At 41.6% G+C, this 26,386-nt stretch overlaps 3 protein-coding genes across 11 annotated transcripts in view; 2 read left to right on the top strand and 1 right to left on the bottom strand.

Annotated features, from left to right (window-relative positions):
* The window catches only part of greb1l (GREB1 like retinoic acid receptor coactivator), a 33,991-nt gene extending 26,002 nt beyond the window's left edge, over window positions 1-7,989 (top strand). For 3 of the 6 annotated variants that reach the window (XM_028427141.1, XM_028427142.1, XM_028427140.1), the window contains 16 exons: window positions 52-188; window positions 273-615; window positions 910-1,025; window positions 1,210-1,442; window positions 1,790-2,337; window positions 2,426-2,537; window positions 2,641-2,787; window positions 2,895-3,034; window positions 3,216-3,377; window positions 3,481-3,685; window positions 4,278-4,443; window positions 4,530-4,760; window positions 4,843-4,984; window positions 5,068-5,268; window positions 5,654-5,792; window positions 5,872-7,985. In XM_028427141.1, coding sequence (XP_028282942.1) covers window positions 52-188; window positions 273-615; window positions 910-1,025; window positions 1,210-1,442; window positions 1,790-2,337; window positions 2,426-2,537; window positions 2,641-2,787; window positions 2,895-3,034; window positions 3,216-3,377; window positions 3,481-3,685; window positions 4,278-4,443; window positions 4,530-4,760; window positions 4,843-4,984; window positions 5,068-5,268; window positions 5,654-5,792; window positions 5,872-6,035 — 3,186 coding nt within the window. In that variant the 3' untranslated portion in view covers window positions 6,036-7,985. Of the gene's footprint in view, window positions 1-51; window positions 189-272; window positions 616-909; window positions 1,026-1,209; window positions 1,443-1,789; window positions 2,338-2,425; window positions 2,538-2,640; window positions 2,788-2,894; window positions 3,035-3,215; window positions 3,378-3,480; window positions 3,686-4,277; window positions 4,444-4,529; window positions 4,761-4,842; window positions 4,985-5,067; window positions 5,269-5,653; window positions 5,793-5,871 lie in introns of all 6 variants that reach the window. The other 3 variants (XM_028427145.1, XM_028427144.1, XM_028427143.1) reach the window with 3 other exon arrangements.
* Window positions 7,990-10,891: 2,902 nt separating this feature from the next.
* Window positions 10,892-19,759, bottom strand: abhd3 (abhydrolase domain containing 3, phospholipase). Its single transcript, XM_028427971.1, has 9 exons — window positions 19,529-19,759; window positions 18,408-18,571; window positions 16,598-16,780; window positions 15,452-15,497; window positions 13,178-13,290; window positions 12,642-12,815; window positions 12,330-12,378; window positions 12,079-12,244; window positions 10,892-11,528 (listed from the first exon to the last, which is right to left on the bottom strand). Exons 1-9 carry the CDS (start codon window positions 19,688-19,690, stop codon window positions 11,344-11,346), a joined length of 1,242 nt encoding a protein of 413 aa, XP_028283772.1. The 5' UTR covers window positions 19,691-19,759; the 3' UTR covers window positions 10,892-11,343.
* A 1,983-nt stretch (window positions 19,760-21,742) lies between these two features.
* Window positions 21,743-26,386, top strand: part of mib1 (MIB E3 ubiquitin protein ligase 1) — a 48,479-nt gene continuing 43,835 nt past the window's right edge. For all 4 annotated transcript variants that reach the window (XM_028427198.1, XM_028427197.1, XM_028427195.1 and 1 more), the window contains exons 1-2: window positions 21,743-22,652; window positions 23,247-23,418. In XM_028427198.1, coding sequence (XP_028282999.1) covers window positions 22,424-22,652; window positions 23,247-23,418 — 401 coding nt within the window. In that variant the 5' untranslated portion in view covers window positions 21,743-22,423. The remainder of the gene's footprint in view (window positions 22,653-23,246; window positions 23,419-26,386) is intronic.

Genomic DNA, 26,386 nt, shown 5'->3' with positions numbered 1-26,386 from the left:
TAGGATACCTGCTCGCTGCCACTCTAACATGTGGGTATCATTTCTTTCCAGCAGAGGGAGCAATTTCCCAATGAGTTGACCTACTTTGGCCTGGGGAACTACAGCAGCTCCCTGCAGTGGGGTGTGGCCAGCCCCATCCTGCGCTGTGATGATGCCTTTGAGAAGATGGTTCACACTCTTCTGGAAAGGTTTGTATGAAGTCAAAACTGAGAAATCAGTATCTGTATTTGCTATAAGTGAGTGGCTCAAAGTAACAAATTCTCCCCTTACAGACATCCCCACCTACACAGCATGGTGATCCGCAGCTATCTGCTGATTCAGCAGTACACAGAGGCCATGATGGCCCTGACCTCTTCACCATCTTTGAGGGACCACATAACGCCGGAGACTCTAGCCATGGTGGAAGACCTGATCAACGCCCCAAGCAGAGAGGGTTCACAGGGCCGCGGCCACATGCTGCTGGTGCGCGTTCCCTCTCTGCAGCTGGCGATGTTGGCCCGAGAACGACTAGAGGATGTGAGGGACAAACTGGGACTCCAGCTGTGCTTTGCGGTGCTGCTGGGAAGTCCTGCCTCTGAGCTCAGCCTTCCCAAAAACTTCACCAGCCGCCTCAGGGTGAGAATGACGTAATCATTTTAAATGTTTAAACCAAGTTATCTGATCAAGAATAAAGTTTTTACAGATACGTTTTATTCTCAGACTTTATTAAGCTCTGGTCTAGAATAGGAGCTCAAACAGGCAATGTAGAGAGGCAATGAACTGAATGTTTACAAATGCATAACTCCCTTTTTGTGCAGCTCTTCCTGTTTTTATGAGCCCAGCATGCATTGTCTAGATCTGAGTGACACGTTCCTATCTAAAGTGTAGAGTAAACATTATGTAATAACTGGGTTTTGTGTTTGGCTGCAGGCGTGGCGTGGCTGTGAGAATGAAGACTGGGTTCCACATACATACGAGGATCTGGAAGGCCTGCCCTGCATCATCATCCTCACTGGGAAAGACCCTCTTGGAGAGACTTTTCCCAGGTAATTTAATTCATCCTGATCCTCTACAACCTGTAAAATGACACAGTATACCAGATTTCCTTCACAAACACTGGAAGGAGTGATTAAGCTACACTACATTCTGTGTTGTGCATTCAGTGTTGCATTGTTTTGGTTAATAAATATTTCCAAATGACCAAAAATCAAACACATGATCTTCTTGCAGGTCTTTAAAATACAGTGACCTACGTCTGATAGACTCCAGCTACCTGACTCGGACAGCCCTGGAGCAGGAAGTGGGTCTAGCCTGTACCTATGTGTCCATGGGTGTGGTCCAGGACCTCAAGAAGGCTATGGCACCACGTGAACCTGACGCAGAGAAGGCTTCCACCAGTTTAAACGATGGAGATGAGTTGGAAAGACCTCACAGCAACGGTAGTGCAGCAACCAGAACATCTGGTGAGTCTGTCTGATATACTGGAATGCATCTGCAGGGCAGTAGGCAGTGTAGCCAGTTACAATCCGATAAATAGAATAGATGTGAAATAGCCTGTAATGCTATTAGAAAATAATGAAAGGATGGTCTAACAATAGTAAGCTGACTTTTTTTTGGAGGGGGACAAAAATTGAGACAGAGCTGCTGAGTGTAAATTACTTACTAACTGCTGAGTGACTGCTCTCTGCCAGGTGCAAATTGTTTTCATAATGTGTAAATTTGAAAGCATGACACTTTGTATTTATAAATGATATACTGCAAGTCATCCTGTTTAAATTTAGTATTGGATTCTGTTCGTGTGCTCCCTCAGGCTCTTTGGCAGAGAACGGTGTCAGTTCATCAGACATCGTTGACTCTTTCCAGAAGCCGTCCACTTCCAGCTCTCAAACTGAAGTCACCATGGATGCAGTATTGCAAGGGTTCAAGCAGGAGTGTGACTCTTTAGGAAGCCAGCTCTCACCCAACCTTTCCAAAACCTCCAAGGCCCCTCCGTCCCTTTACTCCAGCTCCTCATCTTCCTCCCCCTCGCCATCTTCCTCATCCACTCAGAGGCCCAGCCAGTCCACGCAGTGTGGACAAAAGTCCACTAGAGTAACACCACGGACGGTCATTTTGTCACGAGCGGCGTACAACCTGCTGGCAGGGGAGTCTGGGTGTCAGCTGAGCTCCTACTCACTGCTGCCTCATGCAGATGTGGCCTGGAGCAGTCCACTGAGGCCCCCCATCACTCCCGACCTGCAGGGGGCAGAGCAGAGCATGTACTACCGCCAGTGGACTATTGCCAGGCAGCACCATGCTGATCATGAAGCGCCGCCTGTGACACATCCGAGACGGCTGCTGCTCAGTGGACCCCCACAGGTAACATACTCGATAACACTATTATTGAGCGATTCCTGCTCATTTAAGACTGTAGAAGCAGAATGAAGGTGGTTTGTCCCCTTTCTAGGTGGGAAAAACTGGTGCCTACCTGCAGTTTCTTCGTATCCTGTTCCGTATGCTCATCAGACTGTTGGAGGTTGATGTGTACGATGAAGAAGAAGAGGACGAGGAGAAAGAAGGTGCGGGTCACAGAGATTTGGAGGTTTTAATTAAAGGACATTGCATGTGTTAAACACCAGGTAAATGCAGTGGGAACTAATGTGATTCACGTCTAATCTGCAGAAAAGTCAGAGGTCATGACTCCAGTAAATACCCAGTGGCCCGACATTGAGGAAGTTCGAAAGCTGCCCTTTGACCCCAACCCTCGAGATCCTAAGTTCAGGAAGGCCAGTTGTGTTTACTGTGACAAGATGCCGAAGTGTTTAAAAGGTCAGCAGAACAATGAAAACATGCCACACAGTCACTGTCAAGAGTTTTGATCCGCCATTATGAATGAAATGAATGTTAATATCACAATAAACATCTTATGTCTGCAGAATTTAAGCAAGAAGGTGAGAGCCCGTCTCCACCCAAACGAGTGACCAAATCGATACGGCTGAGCAGGTTTGCTGCCCACAATGCCTTTCATCACTGTGAACAGTGTCAACACTACTGTGAAGCAGGCCCAGCCACACAGGTGAGATGCAGTACCTGCACTTACTGTACATCTTACTGTACGCCTCCTCATTGCAGGCACATGCACACATATCAAATGATGTCAAAGCACTTGGACCCTCAAGAGGTTTTACTGCTTAGAGCCATGCCCAATGGTCCCATCCCTCTTAATAATGCATGTACTGTATGTGTGTGTGTTGTAGCTGTCAGAGTGCACCTTCCATGCTTTCACCTTCTGCTCGTCCATGCTGGGGGAAGAGGTCCAGCTCCAGTTTGTCATTCCTAAAGCCAAGGAGCAGCACTTTGTTTTCAGTCAGCAGGGGAGCCACCTGGAGAGCATGCGCCTGCCGCTGATCTCCACAAAGGTTAGTTCACATGTTAGAATAAGGGTTGGTGTGTAAATATAGAGCTCAGACTTGTGCGTCTCTCCTGTTCCAAATTCAAAACGTCTTCCCTGTCTGTCTTTAGGGCCCTGATCTTTTGAAGAGTCCGATCTTCACCCCTACGACAGGACGCCAGGAGCACGGCCTTCTCAACATTTTCCACACCATGGAGGGTGCCCCTCATCTGCACATCCTTGTGGTCAAACAATTTGAGATGCCCCTCTATAGGAAGTACTGGCCCAACCACATCCTACTTGTCCTGCCAGCTATGTTCAACAACACTGGCATTGGTAAGCAACCATTTTTCAGTGTTTTTTAGCAGGCTTGTTTATTTTTATACTGTCAGTGCAGTAGCAGGATCACGACGGCCACTTGTCACGTTTCGAAACACAAACTAAACACTGCTCCACGGCACTCCTAGTGTTCAAAAGTCCACATTGCGCCTCTAAGTCGACCTCACTTTGCAGCTTATCTCCCTGCTGACTCTGCAGTCTCATTTTAAAGTTTGTTTACAGTAGGTGGAAGGTTGAACGTTGTCTTAGCCAATGTGAGAGAGCCTCTGAGTGTGAAAACATCTACAATACAATAGTGTGACGTGTGAGGTAGTCAATCAGGCTGAAGGCCCGTCAGGAATGGGCGTAACTAAAATAAATCTGTCCCAGACAGACAGTGACCTTTACTGTCAGAGTGGCTGTATACTCATATGTGTGTTCAGGAGATAATGTACTGGATACACAAACATAACTATGTACAGTGTGCCTTCTAACCTCTAATCTATGCACACATTATGCAAACTTAGCTTTACATGTGCACTTTGCAGCAATATGTTGGATTTGGTTTAAGAGAAATGAAAAATGGCTGACACATTCCTGTCGGTTTAAGGTGCTGCACGCTTCATGATCAAGGAGCTGTCATACCATAACCTGGAGCTGGAGAGAAACCGACTGGAGGAGCAGGGTATTAAGAGACAAGACGTCTGGCCCTTCATTGTCATGATGGACGACTCCTGTGTGCTGTGGAACGCACACCAGCAGTCAGAAGATGGAAGGTAATAATCGTTTCTTCTTGCGTTGTGACTCTCTACGCCGCAGCTGTAGTTAACCATCCTGTCCTCCTTCTTTGTTTTTTTTTTAGTGAGACATCAGACGGAAGTTCCACCACTCTCACTAACGTGTCTCTGAAAACGGTGCTGCAGCACATGGAGAACACGCCAAAGATCTCCATGTATGCAATGTGCGGCACACGCAAGTGGAACAGCAGCCTGGCTCACAAATCTCCCAGCAACCCTTTCAGCCGGTGTCACCTCCACGACTTTATCATGCTTAATGTGGACCTGACGCAGAACGTTCAGTATGACCTTAATCGGTACGTTGGTATAAAAGACCATTCAAGTCATTCAGTGAGGGGGCGGAGGGTCTTCATTATTTAACTTTATTGTCATTCGCAGGTACGGCTGTGAGGAGGTGGACTTTAATCTGAGGGTTAACAGCAGCGGGCTGCTTCTGTGCCGCTTCAACAACTTCAGCCTGATGAAGAAACACATTCCAGTAGGGGGGAACAAAGACTTCCTGGTCAAACCTAAACTTGTGGTGTGTGTTTTCTTCATAAATGTACATTGCCTCTTTTTTTTGTTTTTTGCTCTAAACACTAAACTGTGTCCTTGTCTCTTCAGGAAATAGAAAACCCCGCACCAATCAGCCCATCACAGTATGTCTGTGCCCCAGACAGTGAGCAGACCCTGCTAGATGCCCCGGCCCAGTTCCTGCTGGAAAGGTTCCTGCAGAGCTGCAGTCACAGACTGTTTCCAAAGGCTGTTCAGAACAGAAACAACCCAGTTCTGTCCATTGACAGCTACCTCAACATCGGCCCAGAGGTAAGAGCTCCCAGTGGGTTGCAGTTGAAAGCGGGAGAGGAGACAATTAGCATCATTCTTTTAATTTAAACCTACATAGTTACTGTGAAACTTCTTAAGGACATACTGTACCTCTATTCCAGAGGAATCTCTGAAGTAAAATTAGAGAAATCTTCTGTTGTTGCTTAGATGTTCTTCACCCACAGGGAAACATGTTGCATGATGTCACCATGTGTTTTGCTCTCTCTGACCTGCTAACAATGCATTTACTGTACATAGGAGGTGTCAGCACAGCTTTCATGATGTGCACACATAGGCATATTTTTTAGTTTTTCTGCACACGGCTGTTTTCCAGCTGTAGTTTGCTGGAATGGGATTAATGAGGTTTATTTTGTTGTGTTCACAGATCTCTGTTTGCTACATCAACTCTCGTCCACATTCCACCAACCTGAACCACCAGGGCCTGGTGTTCAGCGGCCTCCTGCTGTACCTCTGTGACTCCTTCGTCGTCTCTGGACTCCTCAAGAAATTCCGCTTCCTCAAAGGTGAGCAGTGCAGCAGCTCAGCTGTTGTCATGACAGCGCGGTAGATGAGTTAAAATGACCAACAAATCTTTGTGCACAGGTGCCACTCTCTGCGTGATCTGTCAGGACCGGAGCTCCCTGCGTCAGACCATCGTCCGACTAGAGCTGGAGGACGAGTGGCAGTTCCGCCTGCGAGATGAGTTTCAGACTGCAAATTGCAGCGAGGATCGGCCGCTCTACTTTTTGACAGGACGCCACGTTTGAACAGGTGAAGTCCACTGCGCTGCTGCAAAAACACACAATCAGATGTGATTTTCAAAGCATCCAGCAGCTGCAGCACCTCGCTGCCAGGCGGAGGAGGACACCCGATGTTTCCTAACATCTGTACTACCAGAGTGCACTATGACTGGCTTTGGATTTTTTAACCTGAAAAACAGACTTTGCTGGGGGAAAATAAGCACAGCTGAAACCTTGACGTTTTATTTGGCAAAAACAGATGCTCTCCGATCAACAGCGCGACTATTTGAAGATTGTATGCGGACTTTGGATCCAGTCCATGTCCAAACTTGGGCATGTGTTAATCTCAGGGTTTCACAAAGGAGGAGAGATCTAAGGGAGGAGTTTCCTCCCTGCTGATAGCATATGTTCGGCATCAACTTATATGTTGGCATCAAAGACATCCTCAGCTGCACCTTGCCTTTTTTCTTTTTCCTTGACCCCTCGCACCTGCCTCTCAAACTCCATGAAGCGCATTAACTATATAAATGTCAGCTCACTATATTAAAAAAAAAGACAAACATAGAGGTTTGATCCATTATCCAGCTTCTCTTGTGCCTCTAAATTATTTATGTGGCATCGATAATCTTTCTATGGGTGGGATACAGGTTTCCCAAAAGACTGAATTTATCCAAAGACTTTGTTCACAACCGAGAAAATGTTGTGTCCTTTCAAGAATGTATGTTGCTTAAATACAAATCCTGTATTTGTGAAGTTTGGTCTGTTATTTAAATCACTTGCCACATGTTTTTTTTTAATTCTTTACAACATCTGTTAACATTAAGGCCAATCAATTTCTAAAAGAAAAAGGTCATAAGAAAGCTCCCTCACTGCCAGTTCTCTTACTGCTGACTGTGCCTGAGACTCCTGATGGTACTTTGACGATCATCCCCACAAAGACAAAGAGACAACGCCGTCAAAGAGCAGCCGACCAGGTCCATTCACGTACTTGAAAGAAGAATGTTTTTATATGTTTCTGCACAGGGTTGTCCAGAGAAAATGCCTTAAGCGATATGTTTCACACAGTCACTGCTGGAGTCACTCATTTTGTTTTTTTTCGGACCAATGAGAATGAAGATTTAACTGTGAGGCAAAGAAATGTTGTTTGTGTGAGTGAAGCAAGATGGAATAATTGGATTTTGGACTACTGTACTGTTTAAAGCTTTGTTTACATTATTAATATATTATATCATCCCCTTAACCACTGAGGGTTACTGATGTTTTTTTGTCTTGTGTAGCTTTTGCCAGTATATGTTGGTCTTTCTGCATTTTATGTTGCAAAAGGCAAGAAGAATCTACCTATAGATATATCTTTCACCAAGATGTCTGTATCCCTTTCTGTTTCCTGTGTTGGATTTTGATTGAGAATGAAAATCAGGTCCGTGAGGGATTCTTATTTATTTGATAAGCATTTTGGACTGATAATCATGTTGAAGTGTAATAATGTGATTGCATGCTAAGCTCGCTTAAACCAAAAAGGGGGCGTGTCCTCTTCAAAAACCACCCAATAGGGCTTTGCACAAGACCCAAACGAATGATTCTTCGATCTACTGAATGTCATTGGGGGAAGGAAATGTGAACTTGCACTATACAAGTTGGCCAGCGTTTAAAGAAACTAATATATCCACATAAGCAGAACAATTGAATGAACCCCCCCCCCCAGAATTAGTCCAAGATATATGTGATCACAGTATTTTTTGTCTGGCTCCAATGGTCCATTGAATGTGTCTTTCTTTTTGATAATTTAATACTTAATATGCAACTTGCTCTCACAATCTTCACTGTTGCTATCCATGTGCAGCCCAGTGGTAGCCTTGGTGCCTGGTTGATCTACCTCATGTTTACCATTGTGGTTGCAGGCTGTGAATAATATAATAACATTAGAGCCATGTTATTGCCGTTCAAAATGTATGAATGTAATAAAAAATGACTTCTAAATTCATCTCCTTTTGTTTTGCTTGGCTTTTTTTGGGTATTTCATTTGATTAAAACTTCATAAATAGCTCTGTCAATAGAAGTTCCTTGTGAAATTCCTTTTTTTTTTTAGAGAATTCCTTCTAAGAATGTTCTTACATAAATGGGCTTCCATGCAATTTAAAGACGCGTGGTTTGCACAGGCCTTTGCTGCTCATTTCCTAAGCGCCGTCTCTCCTGACATTTCTTCATCTCAACACCTCTGCAGCCCTGCAGTCACCACTCACAGTATGACCCCCCTTCTTCTCCCTCTATCAAGACGAGAAATGGCTTCTTAATGAATGCTGGGATCTTCACTGGCATCACTGGAAGGGCACAGGGGCATTGTTGGTCCAAGGACACAGCTATTTCCGCTCCAGTGAGGTAATATTAGAGGACACTTTCCATCAACCGACAACCCCTGTGTGATATTAACACAAGGCTATTTTCAGCCCGCTGCTGTTAGGATAGCATAAGAAAGAGAGGGCGAGAAAGAGCGGCTGGCATGCTGATTCCTGCACATCTTAATTGCTCCTTTGGGGAAAAGCATAAAGACGACAACAATGAAGCCTCAGAGAGGTTCATGCCAAATGATTTTGGACTCCCCAAAGTGATTAATTAGCAACACCGGAATTAAATTGTGATGCTTACAAAGATCTTAAAGGGTTTAAATTACTTTTATGACTTTCTTTCAGTCATTTTTAATCAATCAAATTATTTTTATTTTAGCACAACCCTGTGAAAATGAGAGTTGTCTCTTGATAATTCCTTCCAGCCGCTGCGGTACTTAATATTAAACTACATTCAACACTGACATGATTAAACACATCACATATTTTAACATTCAGAAATAGGCCTACACTGTTAAACTTTAATGTAATTGGGAAGATACTCCTAGATTCTATGGATTAAAGCATGTACGGTATCATTATTTTAAAGTATTAGCTAATTAGGACAGTGATGTATTTTCCAGATCTTATAATCAAGTGCCATGTTAAATTAGTGGCAAGGACCTAAAAAGTGTAAATACAAGTACGTAGTGACAATGATTTGATGTATCAACATTTATTGTAGACAGATTCCTGTCACATAATATCAGCTCTTGTTGATGGTGACCAGGAGTAAATTACTCATCCCCCTTGACAGTCTACTCTAATTACTCTGTCTTCCATAAACCATCTAGCTAAAACCAAAGCTCATCTGTCTGTGGGCTTACTGTGGGGGGGGTGGGGCTGCTAGGTAAGTGGAGTGCTGGGGATTACAGTTTGCCTTTGTTGGATCACATCCACTATGGCAGCAATGCATATCCTATCAGCAGCTAAGCCCGTGAGTGTGGAGTGAGTCAATTCCAGGGACCAAAAACCCAATACTGTGATGTGAGAGGACAGAGTGTGTGTGTTTCTGTCTGACCCTGCACTGACACTCAGGTCTTGCAGTAAGCCAGCTCAAATGGTAGACTATCAAATGACTTCATGGTGGATGATTCTGAACACCTCACTTGACTGTGTGGTATGAATATTATCAGTATTTAGCCCCAGCGTGATGCAACAGTCAGCTCTTTTAATCCTGCAGTACTGTCTACAGCCATTCAAAGAAAAAGCATTACAAGAAGCATGAAGACAGCAAACAAAGGGACCTAGGCTTCATTTAATAATTTATTAAATACATCATATTACACTCATGTCGATAATGTGACTATACTAGTTCTTATACTTTACAGATTTTTTTCTTAATTTAAAATCTTATTGCTGCACAAATTGAACAGAATGTTTATTTTACTTCTTTTTCCGCATGTGTGTACCAAATAAAATGCAGCATCCTAAAAAAAACAAACATGTCCTTTGTGCTACAGATTACAAAGTGTTTCAAGACGATGATGACGATGACGATGACTGAAGAGACACATGCTACTCAATGAACACTAAAATTCCACAGGAACAGGGAGTCAGAATCCTTCATGCAGTGCGTTACCGAACGTCTGCCCTCCGGTCAGATGGTTTCATCCATGCCAACTCATACGTGGAAGCCAGCACCTTGATCATTGTTGGCAAAAGTGAAACACAAATGACCTCTTTCCGCTACCAAGCTACAGTATGCATCATGTAAAGCAACATCTACCTCTTCAGACAGCCAATATGTACACTCTCTGTCTTCCTATGTGCATTACTTCATTCACATCACTGTATTGTGCACCTTCTGACTCATTCACAGAACAAACCAACATTTCCACACAGTAAAACCTCATGGAATTTACATACCGCTCTGTTCAGCCTTTGGGATTTACTTCCACATCTTAAAATGACATGAAATGCCTTGCATTAAGGAATTAGAGGCATGGTAGTTCTCAACTAAAATAGTGCAATTTTACATTCCTTGTCATTAATGTTTTTTTTTCTCCACACTATACATTGTGAAACTATTTTGTGTGCATGAAGGTAGAATGAGCAAAAACAAAAGTGCATGCAGAATAACGGAGAATGCACTCATTTGCTTTCTTATAAAATAAAAAAAAGAGAAGACTGATATTAGTCAGTGGAGGCCTGAAAACCAAGTTACCGGTAATAAAAATTACTGAGATGCTTCCAGCTTCCTAAACATCTCCTGACAGGAGCTTTGTTCGTAACAAAAAGTGAAATCAGTCTCCTCAGCTTTCAGAAAGTATATGAGTGCATTTCAGATCAAACTATTACTTTTAAAGGAAATAAAATCACTATATCTCAACACATACTTTTAAATAAAAACTCAACTCCAGGAGAATATTTTTTTAAAAGTACATAAGAAGGATGGATCCATGAGTAGATAAAGAAAATACCTGAGGGCTAAAATTGAACTGATAAACTAAAGGATACCTTTAAATAAAAATAACTAAATCTTCATGTACAGTACTGCTGATGACTTCAAAAGAGAATGATTTCACAGGGTATATCTTTAGCCCGTTAATGCAATGAAACAATATGAGTGGACTGTGTGGGAAAAAAAAATAAGCAACACAAATACTGCATTAAAAAGATGCCCTTCAAATGAGAGAGTGAATTTCTGTTTTTGCCTGTGGATGAAGGAAGAATGGGACTGAAGGATGGAGGAAACAATAAAAGAAAGTCAATGGGAGGAAGGAAAAGGTAGGATAAGGTAAAGGAATCAAATATGAATGGAATGGAGTAAAAAAAAAGGCGATGATGAAAGAGGTCAAAGGAAAGCACAATGCTAGGAAGGGAAAGGAATGAAAGGAAAACATGGACATAGAAATGGAAGGAATAAAGGACGGAATGCAACAAAAAGGATAAAGGAAAAAAAAGGAAAGGAAAAAGCAATATGTCCTAGACAAGCACTTTTTCAAGTTCCCTTATCGGGACAGGTCTTGGAGTCGACTGCCTTGTTCGATGACCGCCTTTGCAAACTGCTTGAAGACTCGGTCCATATAAGTGCTCTGTCGAGGCCACAGTCCCTCCAGGAAACCAATATGGCCGCCGTGACAGGTAATAAGCATGGCAAGGTTGGGATTCTGCTTTACTGCCTCCACTGGAATGGCTGCACACAACACACAGGAAGCCAACACATTGGTTAGTGCCAGTACGCACACTAACACACCAACAAACAAAAAGACCCTGAAGTTACTCCATATTAATTCTTTAGGCTCTGAAATCAGAAACCCTTAGTGACATCTGTGGCCATTAATGAACTGCCTTTAAACTTTTGCAAGGACCCTGAGCATAAACTGGATCACCTCTGCAGGTGTTTACAGCTGTTGAGCTTCAGTTTACTATTCACCTAAGCATGAGGATCCATTTGAATTGAATGCTGGTGGCGATTAAGTAGTTTGTACATACCAAGCTAACCAACTTAGCAGCTTAATGTTGCAACACTAAGTGCCTAACAAGCTAATGTTAGCTGGTGTCATTAGTCAAAAGCTGTACACAACCAAGAAAGCTGGGGAAAGCTTTTTAAATGATTACATAGTACAATCCTCTCACACGGTAGAAATTAAAACATGATTATTAAACATACATGTCTTTAAATTCTTAAATTCTTAAATCTTAAATTCTTTGAGAAAAGCTTCTCAGAATATCAGGTGACTCACCATGAGATGGAGAAAAGACATCATCAGCAGCATTTAAACACAGCATTGGCACCTGCACAGATTTCAGCCTGTGGACAGGACTGGCATCACGGTAGTAGTCGTCATTGGTAGGATAACCGAACATTATGGAGGTGAATCTCTCATCAAACTCTCGGATGGTCTTGGCCTGTAGACCCAGTAATGAGATTCATTTGTGTTTGCTTTATTTAAGTAAATTAGCATGGCCTAACTTCACTGAAAACAATCCCCACCTTCATGACATGATCAATGTCGTAACACTTTTCAAGCACCGGTCTATGTCTGCGGAGGAGTTTAAACAGGAAACAGTCAAAAAGTGTTGTCAGGTTAAATGACTGCATCAGAAAAGGACCCTCAAATGTCCATGTTAACACACAGAAAAGGATATACTGTGAATATCATAAGCTAAGTCTAGGTTCAAACTTCAAAGCAGAATATAAAATATAAATATGTAAAAACCAGATATTCAAGCTTGAAAAATGTTTAGCTCCTAGCACTGGCAGGGAGTTAGTGGCTGTGTTAATCCCACTCTGGCCCTGGCTGACCTGTGTACAGAGGCTTGTAGGCAGCTGGTGAGGTAGGAGTTGAATAGAAAACGGTCCAGAGGTTTTTCCAGTGAAGCGGTGCACTCAAATACATCCCAGCCTGCTGAGAAGACTACGACACCTTTCAGGCAGGTTTCGCGGCCCGTACGGCCCAAGTAGTTGACCAGCATCATCCTGAATACATCGAGAAGGGAGAGAGAGAGAGAGAGAGAGAGATGAAGGGACAGACAGGGAAAAAGAGGGATTCAATTTCTGACAGATTCAAGGGATTAGTGCTGTGCAATAAAAAAAAACACCTTCTTTGGCATGCAGCACTGAACAACTGCAAAAATAAAGCACTGAATGTCCAAAGCAACACTGTGTATTAATGTTGTATATTTTTCTGTTGCTGTTGATACCTTTAGTAAAAGTTTTGTTCTGCCGAGTCAGCAAAAAATGCTTAAAAAAATGCCCTTAAGGTCAGACTCTGAGATTTGTTTACAGAATCTGTCAGTACTGAGATGACCATTCTCACTGGAAATGAGTGGCTGCATTACCCGCCCATAGATACTCCAGCAGCCATGATGGGAGCAGCTTCATGGGCCCTGTAGACGTGCTCAATAACAGTCTCCAGATCCTCTGTGTTGGCTGCACAGTAAGTCCTTGGGGTCTGGGAGGGAAAGCCAGATGTTGCTGTTATTGTTCTGTTAAAAGTATAATGAAAATCCTAAATAAAAGTACAGTGAATTAATATGAATTTAATCTAAAAGCTGCCCCACAAACAGAACAGGAGGGAGATACATATACATAATACATATAACTTAATATGGACTCTGTTGCATGAATGTTGGGTAAAACAGGGAGACATAATGCACAGGAAATGGAGCAACGGATTCCATCACTGTTAGGAAGAACATGGTGCTCAGCTCTTTGTATTTTCAACCTCTAGGAAAAATCAATCAATGCTACCAGCTGGAGTTGTCCATTAAAGCTATAGCGTGTGATGTCTGTTTTGAATATACAAAATGGGAACATGTGCTTGGCCCAGTGGTCCATTAGATAACGCGTGGGCCTCTTAAGCCAGGGATTGTGGGGTCAAGTCCCATTGGAGGGGATGTATAATATCCCTAATGTAGGGACACCTGTTAGTATAGGATTAAATTCATCCCCTAGTCTATCAGTAACTTTTCGAAGGAAATGACAGTCTGGGGTTTTTGAATAAAAACCTAGTGAATCGATGACATCAGTGTTTAAAATTGTGAACAGCTTTGAAACTTAATTCATGACGTAATGTATGTCAATAACCCTTTGTGACATGTCTCGGTGCTACAGTTAAAGTTTGGGGTTAATGTGATCAGTCTGAGCAGGTTAATTAACATTTATACCAAGCCAGCTCTGACTGGAAGGAGTCCATTTAACAAGTCTAGGTTCTCAGGATGGTGTTGACTCCAGCTCTTCAAGGCTCCTTATTAAGATTCAAGAGGAAACTCCTGCAAACTCCATTGCTGTTTTTCTATTCTTTTCCTCCAACAGAGCCTGCACAAGTGCAGAATTTACAAGGGTGAAATTTATAAAATATAACAAAACAAAGAAAAAGTCAAAGTGCTTCAATGCACAGCTGCTCCACGGGAAAGGTGATATAATAGGCTTTTTTAAAGAGGTCTAGAAATAGGACAGAAGCACTTTGGACAGTCTTTGTAGCAGGAAGCATCTTTCACATAGTGTTTCATTCTAAAGCACTGGCCTATTTAAACAATGGACAATATTCACACTAACTGGACACAGAGAAAACACTCACAGGAGCATACAAAGGCTGAATCATTTGCATAGAATACAGTACAATACCCAACTGAAATGAGGTAGAAAATTCCTTCCTTACCACCACCATTTGATACGGTGCCAAGGTTACAAGGTCCAAGTCTGTTTTTTTTAAATAGATCAGAGGCAACTCCAATGCTGGTTTAACTAAAACTCAGTGACTCTGTTTCTAATTAGAATATGACAAAGACAAGAGCAGTATACAGATAAGCCACTAAGTGGAATATTAGATTGATTGCACCTGTAATGAAATGCTGTTTGGATGAAATCTCTGTGTTGTAGTGATGTAATATGATCAGGGTGAAGACCTACAAACAGCCAGGGGGAAACAGAAAAGACAGTGGACATGCTACACATTATGAGAGTTCAGGCACAATTTGTCGGCTAAATATACCCGAGTGGGTGTAGGGGACGGATTAAGCCAGGTGTCAGAACTGCACGTGCTATGCAAGGTCATGTTTCTGTGGATCGGCATAAAAATACAGTATCTGCCTGCAACTTAATCCCTGTGGTGCAACAACATTGTCTGTGCGGCGTCCACTTAGGCTCCCTGTGGGCTCTGTGACACGTGTGCAACAGACATCGCTCTGTGCTGGCTGAAACACAGAGAAGAAGAACTCTACTGGGAGGCTAATGAACTGTCCTTAACAGATGTTCTTGTCTGACGTCTGTCTTTTTGAATATGAACAAGGCAAATGGAGAAATGAGAATGAGAGATTGAAAATAATGACACATGCTCTTTTCTACTGCAGGAACTGCAAATGTTTACAGGAACACCCCCTAATTTGCCCTTTTTAACCTATATGTTTACATTGCAGTACGGATTCCGCGAGGTGATGTGATAATCAGACTAATAATCCGAACTGAATTTTCTGGTCTTAACTAATGGCGCAATTATTAAACAAAGCTGAACCTCCTGGATGATCCATTTCTAAGACGAGAGAACAGGTCCTACAGGGGCCGTTCCATTTGGCCCACAAGTTCCTGCAGTAGTAACACCTATGGATACTTACCAGTAGTGATTCACCAGAAACTCCTCTGTTGTTGAATACCACACATCTGAAATACACAAAAAATGTTTTTTAAATATATATATATAATATAATCTCCGTAACCAATTATCTTTGTTTCAACTATTTTCTCTATTTCCTGCAAAAAGACCAGAAACACTATCAAACTAAATACTTGTAGATACAGATTTTGAACTTTGAACTGGTATTTTGTGGAATAAAAAAAAAAGGGTTTGGTGTTAAAATAAAAAGCAAGTTTACACAAAAAAACATAAAGCTATTTCCATGTTCAAAGTAGCATAGTGTCCCTAATTCCTATCTTAATTAAAAAATGTGAATGTGATGACACACAGCTGTGTGAAAAGCATTCTGTTTTTCACAGTCAAGCAAAGGCATCAGCATCCTCTCCGTCCCACATTTGGCCAGTCATCTATTATCTGCTGGAGTCAGACCTGCTGTTTCTATCAGTATAACTCAGCAGCAGGGCGGAGCCACACAGGGTGTTGGGGCGAGAGGAGGCAGGGGAGGAGGAGGTAGCATCGGAGGGGTGCTTAAACACACTTTGCTGCATAGACTCGGAAGCTGGTCTGATCTAAGCTGCAAAGCTTGTACTAGGATAAGCTGTAATTAATTAAGCTACACAGACAAGGGTGAGGGGCGGAAGATGCTGAGTTAGCCGGGCTCTCTTCCCATGCCTTCTCAAATCTGGGTGAAAGAATGAGTGCAGAGATGCAGAATGGGCCGACTGGAGAGGGAGGAAAACTGCCTCCCTTTGCAACTCTTCAACCTTGTGCTACGTTTGGCTATTTACAAATGCAGCTCCTCACAGAGCTGAGCTGCCCACTTTGTTTGTGTACTTCAACTGAAATAACCTCAACCTCCTGTCATACATGCACATATTATATTTTAAAAAGCATAAACTGCACAAAAGCAACCCTAAAATGGATGTTGGATTTTATTGCAATGACTATAAGGGTGGCTGTCTTGACTTTTAATGGGCAACAAATTATGTAGTAATTTATATAGTATAATAAATAAATGATAAATTAGAGAAATCCACAGAGAGTGTCATCTCTGTCATTCAGTGCCCTGATTGTGTGTGCTCAGTGGCTGGACAACAGCCAGGGTTATCTGGCCAAGACCACCCACCTATAGCCCAGATCCCGGCTCTGTTGGACCATGTGCAGGATGTAGGACTCTCGGCTGGTGCCAGTCAGACCGGGGAGAAGCAGGACAGTGGGCCTGGTGGCAGGGTCGGGATGAAAGAGACTGTCGTCGTTGTCAAACCAATCCAAAGATATCTGTCCTCCATCTGCTGCCTTTATGAGCTCACTGCAGAAACGAATGGATCGACGTGAAAAATATCTGCATTTGTTCATTTATTTGTGTCAATTATACACATGTACACACACAGGACTGATGAAAAGCATGAAAATATACAATAGAAGTGGAATTAAATGCTCATTAAATAACCTTTGTTATGTTCAAATACTCTTGATTCCATTCTCTGCTTGATTAATCCTTTAAATTCCAGGTAAAGTGATTACATCATTGTATCCATCACACACAAACATGGCCAGGAAACTGGATATGTGAGCAGAACACACACACACACAGCTGCCTCATTACCCTTGTATTCATCTTGTCAGTGAACTTTGTAATGCACGGCGTGTTAAGATAAGGAGGAGGGCATTGCACCAGTGGATTCTTATGGTCAATCAATTTCTGGGCTCTACAACCCATAAGCCTGGCAGACGAGGTCATTCAGTCAGAGTGCTAGTGCATTTTAAAAACTTATATACACACACACACACAGTGGCTGGTGAGCCACCTTGGCCAGCCAGCGGTAAAGACATCAGCTTGAAATTACAGAACCGCCATGAAATATGCACCTGAGGCGAGACTTTAACGAAGCTGAGGAGGGCCTTTCAGAGCGACCAACACACAAAGTGGGATGGGATGTGATGCTAATCCTCCACTAGGACAACAAGGTGAGTGGAATTTCACCCAGACAGGCTGACGATAAATAGGACGGTTTTCACAGTGTCCGTCCTTGGCTCAACCTTGCATAACTTCATTATGGGTGGGGGGGTGTCCACTTGTCCCCGGAGGAAATGTGATAATAATTCCAGTGAATGTGACCATCAGTCTTCCCAGGTTTTGATAACAGAGACAGATACAGTATCTGTGCATTATGGGAATATTTGTCTCCTTGACAGAGGAGACCATCAAGCCCAGAGGCAGTGCGAGTGTCCTTGGGACAGGAAAATGATGGGACAAATATTTTAACGCAGCAACCATTATTAGAAAGGCCAATTTAAAGTGTGAAGGAAACAGAATCCTGAGAAAGATCCAGCTACAATGTCTCCGCTGCTGTGTTTAATTTCATCCATCAATTCTCTAGTACACACGTTGCTCAGACACTGTATTTTCATATATATATATATAGATCATAAAAATATATCTAATCACATGTTAAATAGTAAATGAATACATAAGGATAAATGTGTAATAAAAGAAAACAAATCTGTCTTAAACCATTATATTCTCCTTTGTGTTCATGGGGGGTGAAGAATGCGGTGCCAATTAATCTTCAGGAGAATGTATGTTATCAAGAAGCAGGCCAGGGCGACCCGAGCCAGCAAAGCCACAAAAGAACTCTTTCTCCTCTGAGCTGTTGAGTTTTCCTAAGAACAAGACCGGGATTTGTTTCCAGTTGTGACACTCCAAAGAAAGAAATGAAGCAACAGCCTACAGCAGTTTCTCAGTGACCTAAGAACCCAGTGAACGCTTGCTGTGTACAGTCAGCATGGACATTTTTCTCTGACAAAACTCTGAGAAGCCAGCTGCCATTTTCAATGTACATGTATTGAACAAACGCTCAAATAAAAATCCTCTCTTGGACTTTAACTTGTTCAAAATGTCTGTGTGTGATCCAACATAAAGTAGGAGGACTTACTTTCTGTAGACGACACCAGGTTTGGCCGTGACAAAGGGTCTCAGCAGAGTCTGGATGCGGCTCTCCCAGCACCAAAAGGTGGGGTAGTAGGTCTCTGACACTACTGGACATTGCTCCCTCAGAAACTGATAGAACTTCTTGCCTCCAGAAATAAGCTGCGGCTTCTGCAAAATAAAGGAATGTCAGGAATGTCAAAAAAAGGTCATTTGTGTTTCGTTGATTAGTATAACCACAAATTCAAGTCAAGCTTGAATAAATTGTAAAATATGTTTTTATTTCTAAACTGCATTACTTGTTGGGCTATAATTTCTAAACTTTACAATACATCTTCAGATTTGGTTATCACATACATAAAGGCAAAAACGTACTTATTATACAGGAATAGATTGGCAATAAACATTAGGTATGCATTTATTTGTTACTTACACGTTGGTTTTTACCATATACACAAAGTTTAATTTTATTTTATTTTTCTTATTATTATTATTATTGTAAAAATACGGTTAATATAATAACATGACCTGTATTATCATAGATTATATATAAATCATTTAAGACAGATTCCCATTTATTACACTATGCTCTGATTCTATATTAGTATAACATTTTGTTAAATTAGACTTACTACAAAAAGCAATTTTGTACAAAATGCAATATTTCTATATACACTGCGAGCCATTATCACACAAATAACGGTAACTCAGCATGTTGATTACATGTAACCTTCTACCGGCATTTTAAGCTAACATGCTAGCCTAGCTTAGCCAATGCCGACCACGGATGGATGTAATGTGCAAACTAGTTCCATACATTTGGGTGTAAACTGATGTCCATTTCGGTTGTACACATATACGCTGATAAAAAGCGTGTGTCGCTGCTCTAGAGCCACATGTGCAGGCTTGTGTCGTTAGCCCGCAGCGGTGGACAGATGCAGCCTTTAATCGAAACCTCCGCCAGTAAACGCAGCGGTTTGGACGACGCCGGTGGAGTCTCATCACTTAGGATGGTTAGCATGATGCTGGTCCACGAAAGGCCAATGGAAGTAGTAGTAAAACGCAAATTCAAGTTATAAGGCGGTCCGTTCGGAGCTGTAGTCTTTCACAAACCTTAAGTTAACTTACCTTCGCTACTGAAATCAAATAGTAGCAGGTGTACGCAGCGCTAAAGCCCAGCACCAGCGACAGCCCGACTCCAGAACCGAACAGCCCAACTTTCACTTGATTCTCCAAATAATGCGACAGGTCCCTTGTCAAAATGTTGAAATTGAAGTCGAGCGAGATCATTGCAAGGTCCCTGTTGTCTCCCGTATAGCAAAGACAGCTGCCAGCTCGGTTGATATATTCAGCTGCGTCTGCCTGCCTGCCTGCCTGCCTGCGAGTCCACTGTGAAGGAGACAGTCAAGGGGACCTGATGCTGATGCAGGCAGTGGGGTGTAGCATGTACCAGCGAGCGGTGGCGCTCTTTCACCACATATCCGTGGAGCCTCTCACAGGCAGAAGGGCGCCCCCTGCAGGCAACACAGGCGATGTGCACTCATGCGGAGCCACAGTTTTCAGCTGCACGCCTGGAGGTCTCCTTTCAGAGACAGCAGAGGAAAAGGTATTGATAAATGAATAGGTATTTGCAGAGGCAGCATGAGCGTTACTGAACACCCTCAGCTCCTGAAAAACAATCACAAGTCTACTGCAGTGAAATGAATAGGTAAGCAGGCAAAGCAGGGAAATGCCCCGGGGCTTATAAACCCACAAGGGACCAAATGTTCCAGGTTCCCATATGGCAATTTGCAGTAATTCAATCAACTGACATTGTTATGGAATTATAAGGCAACACTATTAGGTTGCATAATCCAGAGACAACGTCTGACTGAGTATGTACAAGGTATTTATAATATCTAGTTTATACTGTTATTACATGATTGATTTTTAATCTATGTTTGATGCTTGTCATACAGTGTAGGAGAACAGTGCAGGGACATCATGGAAGCCCGGAGGACATCGTTGCCCCAGGGCACAAATTAATTCATGTCAACTGGATGCTTATGTAGTATAATGTAAGACTAGTGTTCGGTCCCACCCTTTGTAAAGCATAAATGTAATTTAGTTTGAAGAAAGTGGATTTGAGTGACAATACTTTCAGCTGATGGCTATTTGGTTGTGCCCGGAGGAGGAAATCTGATTTCCTTCACTTACCTTTAAAATGCTCTATTTATGAGACAGTGAGGCAGAGCGACACTGACAGTCTAAAAAAAAGTCAGCAATTATGACATATTTGTATTTGCTTTGAGGCAGGCTTTGAAAGCAACGTGATGAAAACTACAGTGACCTTCTGACTCCAGCATCTGACCACAGCACAGCAACCATCATGGTTAAACAAACCACAACTATTGGTAAATAAGAATATTTCAACACTTTAAAAAAATGCACAATAAACCTGTTGCAGCCATTTATTTTGTGGCTAATCAACTTAAAAACTTGCAGTGTCCCTAAAAATAATATTAAGTAGCCTATGTGCTGATAAAAATAAAAAAAACTGCTTACTGTAGAGGGAAAGCTAATACTTCTAATGCAATGTAGTTTGTTGGCAGAAATTAACGTTCTCAAATGTTATAACTCAAAAAGACTGATGCAAACTGTTAATTTTCCTAATTAAGCCAATACTTTAGTAGTTACTGGCTATGGGAAGATTGAACATCCATATTTATTAAATATGTGTTCCACTCTGTGTTACAAATTTTATTGTGGTAAAAGCATTATATAAAGGTTGATTAATTGATACTATCGATACTATCAAACAGACAGTCGAATTTAAAGTGTCCTTCTGAATTCACAATTTGTCACCCAAGGCAACAAGAGAAATAAAAATGCACTTACATGCATTTATAAGGGATATTCATGTCAGTTGTCAGCTCAGCCAGCTATAACCAAAAGTTCATGTAAACACTGTAGACATTACACAATATGCACCTGCAGGCATAATTTTTATGTTATTCTATAATTCTATTATTCTATTCTTAAGTTACTGTTTTCAAAAGTTTGAGTTATTTTCTACTAAACATCTCACTTTAAGTGACCTAGTTAATATTAGTTTACTGATTGTATGTGATCAGGTCTAAAGAAATGCATTATTTTTGAATTAGTAATTGTCTGATGTTCGTGGGGAAATGCTTTTATAATGAGGTGGTTTGGTTTAAATCGGTGCCCTGAGTTGAGTGACTATAAACATTCTAAATATATGTATTTATTTTACTAAAATATCAAATTTTATAATACCCAGCCCTTCGTGATCTCAATGCGCATGCGCGCCGGAGGCCGGACTCGCTTGTTTTCCCCCTTTTCAAGCCTCGCGTCTTCGTGCTTTATCGTCCACCTCCGTAGCTAGTTGTTGCTCGTCTGAGGTTTGAACGATGATTGACTATAATGGCGACGCGTTTATTCTGAGTTCAGTCCATGGAACCATCTCTGGCTGACAAAGGAAAGATCTCGGATGGTTTTTCAGCCCCGCAGACAACAACAATAAGGATTACCAACCACCAAAATGAGTGCATTTACCTTAACGACAAGAAGCCAGTAGAGGTTTATGCTGCTAGCACTGTGAAAGCTAGCATCCGTTTGCTAGCCTGCTAGGTATAAGAGGTGGCATTCTTGTGTGTGAACAAGAGTAGAGGGACAGTCAGTTTGCTAAGTGCTGAGATCTGACTAAGTTGTGGGTACTCTATAGGCGTTTAGATGTAATGCGTTTCTCGCTCCCCGAGGCACCATTGAGGAACCACCACTAGCTTGCACTTGGCGCTAGCTTATAGTAATAGTTTTTGGAAGAGGATCCAGCACTTTCCTTGGTCGTTAACTCTGCTACTTGGCTAGCAAGCTAGCTTTGCGGATTGTTCAGTCTTTTCCTGTTGAGACTTGCGTTCACTCACAACTGGAAACTGTCCAGTAGCGCACCGATAGCTTGCTAGCAGCTACTGCTAGCTTGCTAACTTAAAAGATTGTTGTGGCAATTGCGAGACCTTTTCGTAAATGACCACCGGCAGGAATAACCGAGCGATGATGGAAGGAGTTGGAGCGAGAGTGGTCCGCGGACCTGACTGGAAGTGGGGCAAGCAGGATGGCGGAGAGGGACATGTAGGCACCGTTAGGAGTTTTGAAAGTCCAGAGGAGGTGGTTGTTGTCTGGGATAACGGGACCGCCGCCAACTACCGTTGTTCTGGAGCTTACGACGTGAGGATATTAGACAGTGCTCCAACAGGTAACTTTACACCAGTTGATTTGTGTTTTTTTTGTCTGCACTTACGGACTCATTTAAGATTAATGAAAATGTCTTCAAGTGAAACAGAAGACATGCACAGCTCATAAGATATTAGCACTGTGGTCTTTTGCTGAAATAAGTTAAGGCTGTCAACAAATGTACATTTTTAGTGTCGATAAAAAAAGTCTCGGCCTTTAAAATAGCAAGTGTAGAGTTCTCAGTCGTAACAATAATAGCATGTGCATCCTTTCTGAATAGACACAATGCAGACTGTTCTGTGTGCAAGATAAGCATATAAAACGTGAATTGAATCTCTAAATTGCGTCAAGTTTTTGTGTATCAGTTGATCTATAAGTTTGTCTTCAATATGTTATGAGGAGTTGCACGTGACTGAAGATTATTAGTGAGTGTCACATCCTGAAAGAAAGCAGAAGTTTGAAGTACAAAATTAGCATGGCTGTGTCTTAAACAAAGAATTATACAACTCTCCTAAAAAGTGCAAAGCATATGGATATTGTGTCCGAAGTAGTTATTTTGAACTTTAAGTATGCAGTGTTTTGATGGTTATTAACTTTGAATACTGTTTTCTCTCAGGCATCAAGCATGATGGAACCATGTGTGACACCTGCCGTCAACAGCCCATCATTGGTATTCGCTGGAAATGTGCAGAGTGCACCAATTACGACCTTTGCACAACTTGTTACCATGGAGACAAGCATCACCTGAGACACAGATTCTACAGGATCACCACCCCCGGCAGTGAGAGGTTAGTTGACCAAACCGTTATTGCTGTTATTGTTCCTCACATCAGATGCACCAATGATAAAAGTAGACACACAAAAAAGGCAGTCCCCACATTTCAATGTGATTGGTGGTTGGCCGTCCCGTAAATGTCCTGTTTGGCTTTACGTTTGCTTGTGTGAGTGTGTGACATTTGAGAAGTCTTTTGTGCACCTTGCTTCTAAGGCAGGCAGAATCTATCTCTATGCTCCCAGCCCTCAGTTGCCAGGCAACAACTCAACCTCGTTTTAAGACTCAGTCAGACTTTTTTTTTTTAATTTACATTAATGCAGTGATTCCTGTTTCTAGAGTGTTTTTGAGCAGCTTTTCTCTTTGTTGGTTGGTGTCTGGTTGGTTGCATACACTCATTACATGACACAGTTCTATCCTATTGGTGAGATGGACATGAACAACTGCACAGGCAAAGGCAGAAGGATTTTGACTCGCCATAAAACTTTGTAATGAATATGAAAATGAAGACAGTGTAAGGCCCTCATTCCAGTAATATTTAAGTTAGCTTCCTGTTAATAAAAAATATTTAAAAGTGTTTTGTATTCAAATATGATGGTATTAAAAATCAAAAAAGAATAGCATTAGGCATGTTAAGCCTGCTGATTTGTATGGTCATAGTTGCCAAATCAGTCCTTTGTGGTTCATATTGTTTTATTTACCACTGCTTGCCTGAAGTCATTCTGTCACTCAAATGGCACTGTCACAGCAGGAGCCCCATTGTTTTCTCTTTATTTGCTGCTGGAAGCTTATGTTGATGGCTAAAGCTCTTCCCACTGATACGTAAAATAAATGCTTTTGAGTGTACAGGTTTTTACTAAGAAGCCACCTAAGTATGTATTAAGAGTGTCAGCAAACTTTCTTTAGAAGTTGAAAAATATTAAATACAGCTCTTAATAATTAAAAATAAATACAAAAACAGTATAATAAAAAAAGTATAATCATTGTAGCCACTGGTGTATAGACGTGGGACTGCACTGTGTGTAAGACTGATTAAATGAAACAATTGACAAAAATGCTAATCACCAGCATGTTGAACTTGGACTACTGTTCATGCATAAAGCTGACATCTTGGTTTTGTGGTCAGGGTTGGTATTGTTTCTGACTTTCTGAAACACCTTGTGACTGTGACTGTGTCCCTACAAAGAAAGACATTATAAAAATGACATCAATCCAATAAATCACTAAAGTTATAAACTTGAATTGTATCAAGATCTGTTGAAAAGCATGAATAATTATTAGCTCACAAAATTGCACAGTTTCCTTTTCATATTACACAGCCCATCAGTGCTGTGATGATGCTTCATCAGTTTCGGGCCTATTTCAGCTAAACACCATAGTTTGCAAATGAACACATGGTCCAACAGCTGGCAGCCTTTTCAACTGAGTAGGACTTCATTCCCCCCCCCTCCGAGACAGACTTTGCATAAAATACAATAGGTGCTGAAAGTCTCCGCAACATGCACTGCTCCTACAGCAGGGTGGGGAGTTTTGTTACACCACATTAGATTCTTTCACTAACTGCAGAGGAGGGAGTGGTTTTGAAGCCACCAGCTGTTTGCATTAGTGAGACCTACACTGTCCAGCTGTTGTGTCTACCAGGGCTCACATTGTTGTTTGGCTTGATGGTGGGACTCAGCCGTGTGGTTTATTTGCTATTATATATGAATTTTTTAGGCCTGTAGCTAACCTGGAACTTTGACTGCATTGTAGTATTTTCAAATTGTAAAATACCAATTTTTACATATGCATTAGAATGTTGAATGCACAGGAAGGAATTGTCAGCAAGGTGTGAAAGTAATGCAACTACACAACACCTGCTTTTCAATGACACACGGCATGTTTTTGTAACTTAACTGCTTAGAACAGCACTCCTAAAGCCAGCAGAAAGTCAGACGTTGTGTTTACCTTTTTTAAATGGGTAAAAGATATTGGCAAACATCTGTGATTAATATTTCTGATTTGATGTGATTGGTTCTGGTCAAACATCAGTTGCTCCAAAAAGAGTTGTCTATAATATTTACACAGCAAATTAGGAACTGTTAAAGTAGGGCTTGGGCAAGTAGGCACTTGGAAAGTCTTGTGAAAAATAAATTAATTTTGCATTCTATAACAAAAATTGATTCCATACAAAATCTACACAGGATTAAACACAACTGGTAAAACAGTAGTTCATGTATATAAGAGATGGTTTTATTCTTTTTATTATATTTACACGTATGCAGATATGTTCTCTTGGCCACTGTACCCTTTGAAAAACACATATGAGCACTCACAAATGCATGTGTTTGTGCATGCATGCTGTCTTTTTGTCTTTTTCTCCTCTCAGCTTCTTTCGCAGTCTGTGGATATTTAATATTTTACCATCAACATTGAGTTTGGGGCCACAAACTTTCACTGTCACAGCTAAAGAAGTAGCATGATCCATGTGCATGAGTGGTCATTATTAATTCAGCAAACCACAACCCAGCTGGATTATATATGGATATACTTTTAACAAGTAATGTATTGGATTATTTGATTGCTTCTGCGGACAGGTGTCTTTTATACAACTAACAAGCTGAGAGGGCTTGTTACCTGTATAAAATACACCTGGGAGCCAGAAATCTTACTGAGTGATAGGTGATCAAATGCTTATATTCCTTGTATAAATACATTGAACTGCATTTACACAAATGAAATGAGCATTATAATATGTTATAATTGCAGCCTTTGCTGGCTCCAGAACAGTAAGGAACATAAGGTACTTAAGGCAGAAAGAGAGGGTGATAAAAGGATAATATGTATTTTAACAGTTATTTTGGAGTGTTCACATATTTTCGTTGCGTAGTTGCCATAAAAGTGGTCTATGTAAACAGAGCCCCTTAAAACACTTGTTTACTATTTTGTCTGACTGTCACAGAAGAGATGGAAGTCTCTGACCAAATAAAAACAATGTTTTCTCT

The sequence above is a fragment of the Parambassis ranga genome, chromosome 17 (assembly GCF_900634625.1).
Source record: "Parambassis ranga chromosome 17, fParRan2.1, whole genome shotgun sequence".
In the NCBI taxonomy this organism is placed as follows: Eukaryota; Metazoa; Chordata; class Actinopteri; family Ambassidae; genus Parambassis; species Parambassis ranga.
The sequence above is the reverse complement of the archived record's forward strand: the minus strand, read 5'-3'. Positions and strand labels throughout refer to the sequence as shown.

Excerpts from the sequence above, each read along its gene's own strand:
- abhd3 (XM_028427971.1), bottom strand. The coding sequence starts at position 19,690 with ATGATCTCGCTCGACTTCAATTTCAACATTTTGACAAGGGACCTGTCG. Across the intron at positions 18,572-19,528 it reads ATTTGATTTCAGTAGCGAAG|AAGCCGCAGCTTATTTCTGG; the intron begins GTAAGTTAACTT and ends TTTATTTTGCAG. Across the intron at positions 15,498-16,597 it reads AGCCGGGATCTGGGCTATAG|ATGTGTGGTATTCAACAACA; the intron begins GTGGGTGGTCTT and ends TGTGTATTTCAG.